Here is a 9,077-nt window from a genome sequence, read left to right on the forward strand (position 1 = left end):
GGACCTCAAAGCTCATCCACTTCTAAACCCTGCCATGGGCAGGGACACCTTCCACTAGAGCAGGCTGCTCCAAGCCCCATCCAACCTGGCCTTGAACATTGCCAGGGATGGGGTACCCACAGCTTCTCTGGGCACCCTGTGCCTGTGCCTTAGCACCCTCAAAGGGAAGAATTTCTTCTTAATGTGTAACCTAAATCTCCCCTCTGTCAGTTTAAAACCATTCCCCCTTGTCTATCACTATGTGCCCTTGTAAAAAGTCATCACCACAGGCTCTTTTAATAAGAATAAAAACCACCTTTGTATAAACATTTATTTTCTACATGTGTGAAACATCTGGCAGGAATCTAAGAAATACAAAACGTGTCAAACAGTTTCTAAAAAAGCCAAGTAAAATCTGTTCTGACAGAATATTGTACAACGTGATTGTGATGAGATTGCTTATTCTCTACAGTAAGTGATGATTTTTCTTCCAGTCATTAACTCCCCCAACACCCTGGTGGCTCTCAGCAGCTCCAGTTCTGCGCAGGAGTGGTTGAGTTCTTGAGGATGCTCATTTTCCATGTTTAAAAGAGAACCTAAAAAAAAAGAGAAATAAAACTACAACAACAAAAAGGAAACAACAATGTACAATTGGAAAAGGAGGAACAGCCCCTGAGGTGGCTCTGTCAATGTGTTCTGCTATTTTGGGGAACTTTAGGCACACGGCCTGAGCATGTGGATACTCCGTGCGGTTGCCTTGTCCAGTGGGAGCCTCCAGGGCCAGCCAGCATGTTCCCACAGCACAGGCTGTGTGTGCTAGCAGGGGAGGCCAGGGGCACATAGTTTTCCTCTGAAATGCTTATTTTTCCTAGAAAAAAGAAGTGAGGCCCCACTGGCCTGGGTGGAGGCTGCATCCTATGGAGTGCTTTTTACACAGGAAAGGATTTCTCTATCAGATTTTAATTTTGCAGGGAGAGGAGGAGAAAGCGATAAGCAGCCAAGTAGGCTAAAGTTCAGAATTCATCCCTGGATTCACCAAGCATGAAGCTTGCCATATTCTCCCATAAAATAACATGCAGACACAAACTTACAGCCGTTTGATGATTGTCTTCTCCTCGCTGTCCTTGCTGGGGGTAGAGCTGCTGCCCCTGGCTTCTTTTGCCATTTCTTCAGTTTGGTCCTTTCTCTGTTGGATGATCCCACTGGGAAAAGAAGAGCGTTTATTTATTAAGTTTTTGTGGTTTTGTGCATAGTATGGTATTGCATCTAAAACCCTTCACAGGACAGGAGCAGCAGCCTGGCCTATTGTAACGAATTGCTCTTATTTTCCCTAAGTACTGTAACATAATTTTGCTTAGGCTGTGCTTTAATGAGAACACTACAAAGGTAATGAGCTCAGTTCTCCACAGAGGAAGAATGGCAAATATCATGAATATCATCATCAAATATGAACAGGAATGACAGGGAAGTGTAATCACATGTTTGATTTGTACAAAAGCCCAAAGAATAGTAGGGTACAGAGGCAAATGGTGAATTTCTGCATGGGTGGATCTGTAGCACCTTCAGTGCAGCCATGAAAGCTCCCACTATGCAGCAGGGAACAGATGGGAGATTCCCAGCTTCCCTGCAGGACATCTGCCTGTTCTTCTTCCCATCCTACAGAGGAGAAGCAGATTCCGTCATCTTACTCCATTGCTGCTACACTCTGCAAGGTTGTAACCACCTCTTTCAGGCAAAAGCTTCAGTTCTACCAAGAGCTGTCTCCCTGGCTTGGAATGGGGATAGATTTTTACCAGCTGACACACAACACTCTTTTCACAGTGTGCCTTTGCTGTCCTGAGCTGACCTCATTTATCTTGAGAGCTGAGTGGACCAAAGCTTATGCCTGCAGTAGCTGAAGGCTGGAAGTAGCAAAGCAACACTCATCTGGACCTTGGAAGTACAAATACAGGAGAGTATCTAGAAACTGGTGTGACATCAGGCACAGGATGATTCTGGGACAGATTCTCCTCTTAGAGAAATGGGACTATGAGCTGTTTGGTGACTGCAGATCCAGCTTCTACTTAGAGATCATGATTTGAGGTGCAATCCCCAAACATCAGTCATTTTCAATCGTTCTGTGTAAGGACATCAGTTACCTTGTGCTATATACAACTCATTTCCAATATACACAAGCCATTTTAGAACATATAGTTATGCTCTTCCACTGCACAGCTACTCTTTATGGCCATACAGTTATAATGAGGATTTTATGTGCATTTTTAAGGGGGTGATGGTTTTTGGTTTAAGATGTAATCTTGTAAACAGAGATAACCATGTAGAATTACTTGAATCGAAAAGCAGGCCTTTAGGTGCACAGCACTGTGACTTCTATCGCTCAAAACCTGAAACATTCATACCGTTAATGTTTAACTTGGCCTGTTAACAGCTGGGAGGTCAAAGCATGAAGGCATTGCAGTGGGCACACAGGAAAGGCAGGCGGGGGAGCAGTGTGTCGTCATGCTGTGAGAAGTCCTGTTGAGCAGTTTGTAAACTTACTTCTTAGATTTAACTTTAACTTCTTGGCTTAACCTGCCTGTTACAGATAACGCAAAGGGTGGGTTACTGCATCTAACAGGATGTTGCTGAGGCATCTCAACTGAGATCCAATGCACTCAGATATTTTGTGTCTAGATGAAGTAGCTTCTTGCCCCGAAGGGTTGACAATACAGATGAGGAACACAGGATGGGGGAGAGCAGCCTTAGGGGGTGAAGGAATTTGTAGCAAGGTCCTTCTTGCATCCCATCCTCGGGCTCAGACTGATCCACTGATTTGGGTTTCTAGACCAAAACCCTGCTCAAAAAGTCCTTGTTTGGCACAGTTCAGGTACCTCACATAACCCTACGGTGGCAGTCTTAAAACAAAAACCCCACAGTTTATCTTAAATGATGATGAAAGAGCTTAATATTCTTTCCAGATCAATCCATACCCAGTGTAGGAGGAGCAAGGAACAGCAGCTAAGCTAACATCCCCCTTGGCAAGCTGGAAGAGGAAGGAGATTTTAACTAAAGAGATGGAAACCCCCGTGCTCTCTGGTACGTGGCGTTAGACAGGAAGAGTGTGCATGCGACTGCTGTGACTGCGGGGTGAATTCATGTGTGTGAGAACCCAGCTTGTGTGTGGAGTGGGAGTAACTTTTATAGGTTACAGAAGCAGGCTGTGAACTGTGCAGAGTAAGAGAGACTTGATTTTCAAAGTATGATGCATAGAGACTTCATTTCCCTGTTTTCCTTTACTCATTTGTAGGGTTTTAGGAGCACAGATGTTTATCACATCTGGACAGTGCCCAGCCCAATCTAAGTGCTCACACCTGCAATATTCTGATTTTATAAGCTTATAAGAATTGTTATTAGTTCTTTGCTGACCTCTTATAGCACTGTAGCTCCTCTTGCACCACCAGAAGCTGAGCTTTCAGCTGGTTACGCTCCTGCAGCACATCTCGCAGCTCCTGCAGTGTGAACCGGGGGCGATTGGGGTCTGTGAGGTCTATGACCATTTTATCTGGTCCAAGGCTGAGCTGTAAAACAAACGGTGGTGGTCATCACCTTGTGACCTGTCAAACCCAAGGCACTCATAGAGTAAAATCTCTTAATTTTATGAGTATTTAGTAATTCTTAGAACTAGTAGGGTTTCATCAGAATCCTGATTTTTCCCAAGCAATTAATTAGAGCTTTTCCTACTATTTTTGTATTCCCTTGGTGACCGCATTTCCCAGCCAGTACAGGGCCTGACTGTGACGAGCTCCAACCACCACTAAAAGCAAAGTCTCTGTCCCAAAGAATTTGCAATCTACTTTGCCTAGAAGCTGCTTTTATCTGCTCTTCTGATGACCAGAAAGGCTGAGCAATCTGTCTAGTATCACAGCAAAACTCTGTGGCAGAGAGAGGTAAGAACTGAATTCGCCTTTCCTCATTTAAGACCTTTGTGGCAATGGCTTTTTGGGTCACAGACGCCAGTTTCTCTTTCAGAGAAACAAAGCTTTAGTGTTTGCACCTATGGCAGGCTGGTTTTATGGGACCAGTGCTGTGTGAGAGCTGAGCAACGGTGGATTTGTGTGCTGAAAACCTGTCTGTATGTGTGAACTTCACTAGCACAGCACCAAGCGGTTAGTCACAAACGTGAAACAGAAGTGAGGGATCCACAGTGCTGTGCCTTGCCACAGCCCTGAAGATCTCTGATCAGGAAACGGCTTCAAGACCTTCTAGAAAGACCAGAATTGAACTTTGAGACTTGTTCTGCTGTGGTAAAGAGCCTGGCAGTTACGGCAGCAGTACTGTCTGACCCATCTGGTGTCAGGATGGGTTTCAGGACGTGCATGTGGCCGAGGGGACAGACCACGACCGTGTTGGGGCACCTCGAAGCTGCAGCGGCAGGGCCAAGGCGCCGGTCCCTGCAGTGCAGCATGGTGTGTGTTGCACGGTGGGCACCCACCTGCGGGGCGCTCCCCCGGTCCGCCCCTCGCCGCAGCTCCTCCAGCTCCCGCCGCAGGCTGTCCCGCTCCAGGCGCAGCTGCTCCTCGGCGAGGCTGCTCTCGCTCACCAGCGCTTCCAGCATCTCCAGCACCCTCACGATCCTGAACTGCAGCCGGGCCAGGGCGGCGGGCACCCGCGGGCCGGTGCTGAGCTGCAGCAGGTCGCGGCCCACCACGGAGGAGATGTCATAGACATCGCCGGCAGTCAGCTCGAACGGGCTCTTCTCCAGAGCCCTCTCCGGGCCGATGTCCTCCTCCTCCTCCTCCTCCTGCAGCTCCTCCTCCCGGCCCTGCTGCATGCCCGGCCGCTAACCTCCTCCCCGGTGCTCGGCCGGGCCGGGCCGGGCGCTGCTGCCGCCGGGCCCCGCGGGCAGAGCGGCCCCTCCCGCCGGCGGCGGTTTCCATGGAGGAGGCCGCGGCTCGGCCGCGCTTCCCGCCCTGCCCCTTCCCTTCCCGCCCTGCCCCTTCCCCTCAGCAGACACCGCCTGCTCGCCCGCCTTCCGCCGCCGGTGGCTTCGGAGTCCTCGCTCTGCACCGGGGTGGGCACCGAACCGAGCTGGGCGGGGAGGGAGGGAGGTGAACGCACCGGGGGTTCCTTAACGCCACATTCGGCAGGCGCCGTGGCGGAGCGGCTCCTGGGCGCGGGGCCGGGGGATGGCGGCGGCGCCGCTCCGGGGACGGGGGTAAATGAGCAGCGGGGGGAGCCGGCTCCGCTCTGCCCGGCCTCTGACCACGGCAGCCGGGCGAGGAGACCGCGGGTTCCTTCAGCGGGGTACGGGGCAGAGCCCGCAGGTGAAGGCCGGAGCGGCGGGTCCCCTCAGCCTGAGGCGGATCCAGGCTCTCCGGCATGTTGATTGAGGTGAAGTCAAACCAGCGCCGCTGCTGTTCTGTTTGAGTTGGTCCCGCTTTTCGGGAGTTTGGGATGAAAATACCGGTGAGTCTGTATTTTTATATATTTTGTGTGGTTTCCCCCACTAGACGATGAACGACTGGGCGCCCATCGCAAAGGAGTATGACCCACTCAAAGCCGGGAGCATTGATGGAACAGATGAGGAGCCCCACGACCGTGCCATATGGAGGGCTATGCTGGCACGCTATGTACCCAACAAGGGAGTTACAGGAGACCCTCACCTCACCCTGTTTGTAGCAAGGCTCAATCTTCAGACAACAGAAGAGAAGTTAAAGGAGGTGTTTTCCCGCTATGGAGACGTCAGAAAGCTCCGTCTGGTTCGAGACCTGGTCACGGGGTTTTCCAAAGGATATGCATTTATTGAGTACAAAGAGGAGCGAGCCCTCATGAAGGCCCACAGAGACGCCAACAGGCTGGTTATCGATCAGCATGAGATCTTTGTGGACTTTGAACTGGAAAGAACTCTCAAAGGATGGATTCCTCGGAGGCTTGGAGGTGGTTTTGGAGGCAAGAAAGAATCTGGGCAGCTCCGGTTCGGAGGACGGGACAGACCTTTCCGAAAGCCCATCAATTTGCCAAACATGAAAAGTGATTTCTATGGAGAAGGATCAGCAGAGAAAAGAAATTGGTCTCGTGAGGGATCAAGGGACTGGAGAACAAGGGACCGAGACCATGACAGGAGCAGAGACAAGCGGTGGCCAGAAAGGGAGCGGTCGTGGACCTGGGGTGAAAGCGAGAGGGACTCCAAAGAGGAGAGGAACAGAGGGAGGGAGAGGAAGGACAGAGACAGGAAGGACAGGGATAGAGACCGGAGCAGGGAAAGAGATTCCAAGAAGCAAAGAGATGATGACAAGCACCGGTAGGTGACAGTGCCTTGGCACTGGGCTGTGTTACCTGCTCTTACATCCACAGGGTTCCAGCTGCAGGGGCTGTGAGTGGTGTTCCCAGACTCCCCTGCTAGAAGCTCTCTATAGTTTGGCTGCTGATGCAGTTAAGGTATGTGTTGAATTGTTCTTCAGAGGAAATAAACTTTTATAGTCATATTTTTGAACTGGTGAATGCTGTCAGAAAGGCCCCACATGTGTGGGCATCCCTCTGAAACTGAGTGCACACCCCAGCTGATACCCATCTGGCTGCCTTGTTAGGGTTCAGGAGAGAGCTCCCTGTTTAAGTATTTATGTGCCAGATGTCCACAGTCATTCAGTGAGACATGCTCCTGATGAAACAGTCACTTGTTGGAGAAACAGTAATGGAACAGCAGCAAACTCAGCTTCTGAGAAATGTGCCCCAAACCAGAAGCTGAGAAGTGATGTTATTTTCTTGAGCACACGTGAGATCTTGAGTAGTTCTATGTGCTTAACTAGATCTGCAAAGTGAGGGAGAAGCACATAACAAGAAATGTGGTTTTTTTTTGTATCATGGGAGAATGCACTTCCTTTGATTAGAGGAATGTACTCTGCAGAGGAATGTGCACTGCAGAGCAATGAGCAGATCAGGTCTGCACTCTTCTCACTGCGAGTGGTTTCCTGCCTGCGCAGGGTTTAAATGCTGCTCAGGAAGTGGGGCTGGCTGCTGCCTGTAGTGGAACTGGGGAAGCAGAGGGCAAAGCACCTCCTTTTTCAGAGCCTCTGTTTGTACAGAGACACCCATCTTCCACTGAGAAGCGCACGGTGCATTCCAGTAAAGGTGTTCTTTGTCATCATGAGCCATTCCTAAATATTTGCTAATGTATTTTAAACTGTATTTTTTTTGGTCAGCCTTTGAATGACCATGTCCTAAACCTCTTCTAAACCTTGCCCAGTTTGAGGCTTTATTTCCACAAAGAGTTGGATGAGCCTTTTCAGGGGAGGGAAAACAAACCCATATATTGCATCCCCAAGGAGAGATGATACTAACTTCCCACAAGAAAAAGGATTCAGGTGTTGCAGAAATTCTCAGTTTTTCAGAAATATTTATTAAACTGTTAAAATGATTTACTGCCCAACCAAAAAAAACAAAAGCAAAAAACAACCCAAAAAAGTCAGTGATCCTGCACGCTGCAGATGGGATATTGCTGCACCCCTCACCCGACAGGTCCTGGCCCCTCCTCTAAAAGCAGATTTTACTTGAGAAACAATATATAGCAGAGCCTGAAATCTTTACATCCTCTTCCCTACCTGCCATCCTTTCTGATGGCACTCAGAAAGTGTGTGAACTCAGCATTTCAAACAGAGGATGAGGAGTGAAGTGGTTAACAGCTGATTTTGATTCTGAGGTACCAGGCTAGAGATGAGTGGGGGAAGGTCACACTGCTCAGTGCTGCTGTTGGAACCTGGCTGCAGGTTTGAGGTGGCAGCAGTGTTGTGGTGTATGGGACGAGCTTTACGTGCAGGAGGCCAGGAGCTATCCTGTGTAATGCACAGCTGAGGTGCTGGGACATCAGTTCAGTCTGTGTGTTTCTGTTACCCCAGCTCATTGCTCTCAGCTGATTGCAGAAACAATGTGCTTATTCAGGCCATGTGTCTGCTGCATTCTTGCATTGTTTCTGATTACTGCATCTATTCTAAATGTGCCGAACAACTGTAAACTATGCTAGGGAGAGGCTTGATGGGAATCATTCAGTATTTAACTGCCTGATATAACTGTATTTATTTTTTTCTCTAATATGGAAGTGAAATCGAGATCTGAGCAATAGAAGGTATTCCCCCCACTTAAGAACTGCTTTTCACACAAGGGAGGAAGTGCTGCTGTTTTATGGATACATCTTCTGCAAGCATAAAACTTAAGATATGTTACCAAAACATAACCAGTCAAAACCTTATCTGCCTAATCCTAATGCTACCAACACTGTTTCAGATGCAGATGTGTTTCATATTAAGACCACACATCCTCTGCCATACCAGTGTGGCACAGGAGACATTTCACCTAAACACAGGGAAGGTCTATGTTCAAAATGGAGCAGGGTTACAGTCAGGAGTGAAGCAGCATCCAGCCCACCCTTGCAAAGCATGGTTTCCTGGCACAGTTTCACTCCAGATGGGCTCACACACACTGAAGAATCCAGAGTCCTGGATCACACTGTATTAAAAACAAGTGGCATGTGCTAAACCCTTGTCTCACTGTCACCTAAGAGACCTTTGGGACTGCCTCCTACGTTCAGTACCTGGAGTAGTTGGAGCTTTACTCCAGCCTGAGCATTGTCTCCTGTTGTTAGTGCCACTCCTGAGAACAGGCTCTTTACAGAGCAGATGTAGTTGCTGGGGGTGAAGCCCCCTACACTAAGCTACATGTGCAGAAGTTGCCTACAGCCAGCTCCTCACCAGCAGCACGTGCTCCAGCATACAGCCAAGGGCACAGAATGACCCCAGCACCTCTCATACACAGCCATGGATGTGCTCACCCTCTCCTGCCTGGTTGGGTGCCTTCATGGAGCGTGGTGCAGAGGCAGGGTGAGAGCTGACACCCAGCTGTACTGACAGTTACACCACACGGGGCTCTAGTGTCATGGTTTTTCTAAGTACAACCTCAGTGAGCCTCAAAGGTCCCACAAGCTCATTTGCAAAGCGGATCTAAATCCCACCTCCCGGCAGTTCAGCTGTGCTGGGATTTTACTGGCAAGTTAAGGCCCTATAACCACAGGTTACCCAGACATCAGCCACCACCAGCAGAGCAGCCTGCACATACAGAAGTAGTGTTGA

At 49.3% G+C, this 9,077-nt stretch overlaps 2 protein-coding genes across 3 annotated transcripts; one reads left to right on the forward strand and one right to left on the reverse strand.

Moving 5' to 3' along the window:
* Positions 1-296: 296 nt before the first annotated feature.
* RILPL2 (Rab interacting lysosomal protein like 2) lies at positions 297-4,789 on the reverse strand. Its single transcript, XM_062624109.1, has 4 exons — positions 4,451-4,789; positions 3,385-3,536; positions 1,071-1,181; positions 297-575 (listed from the first exon to the last, which is right to left on the reverse strand). The coding sequence occupies exons 1-4, from the start codon at positions 4,787-4,789 to the stop codon at positions 551-553; spliced, it is 627 nt and encodes a 208-aa protein (XP_062480093.1). The 3' UTR covers positions 297-550.
* SNRNP35 (small nuclear ribonucleoprotein U11/U12 subunit 35) lies at positions 3,538-6,443 on the forward strand. Of its 2 annotated transcripts, none has more exons than XM_062624107.1 (2): positions 3,538-3,905; positions 5,469-6,443. In XM_062624107.1, the coding sequence occupies exon 2, from the start codon at positions 5,472-5,474 to the stop codon at positions 6,261-6,263; it is 792 nt and encodes a 263-aa protein (XP_062480091.1). In that variant the 5' UTR covers positions 3,538-3,905; positions 5,469-5,471; the 3' UTR covers positions 6,264-6,443. The 2 variants fall into 2 exon arrangements, with proteins under 2 accessions (XP_062480091.1, XP_062480092.1); XM_062624108.1 differs by lacking the exon at positions 3,538-3,905 and adding an exon at positions 4,834-4,999.
* The last annotated feature ends 2,634 nt before the right edge of the window (positions 6,444-9,077 follow it).

The sequence above is a fragment of the Pezoporus occidentalis genome, unplaced genomic scaffold, assembly GCF_034315485.1.
Source record: "Pezoporus occidentalis ecotype Australia unplaced genomic scaffold, CSIRO_AGI_Poc_V1 ctg262, whole genome shotgun sequence".
NCBI classification, from domain to species: domain Eukaryota; kingdom Metazoa; phylum Chordata; class Aves; order Psittaciformes; family Psittacidae; genus Pezoporus; species Pezoporus occidentalis.

Excerpts from the sequence above, each read along its gene's own strand:
- RILPL2 (XM_062624109.1), bottom strand. The coding sequence starts at position 4,789 with ATGCAGCAGGGCCGGGAGGAGGAGCTGCAGGAGGAGGAGGAGGAGGAG. Across the intron at positions 3,537-4,450 it reads ACCGGGGGAGCGCCCCGCAG|CTCAGCCTTGGACCAGATAA; the intron begins GTGGGTGCCCAC and ends TTTGTTTTACAG. Across the intron at positions 576-1,070 it reads AAGACAATCATCAAACGGCT|GTTCTCTTTTAAACATGGAA; the intron begins GTAAGTTTGTGT and ends CTTTTTTTTTAG.
- SNRNP35 (XM_062624107.1), top strand. The coding sequence starts at position 5,472 with ATGAACGACTGGGCGCCCATCGCAAAGGAGTATGACCCACTCAAAGCC.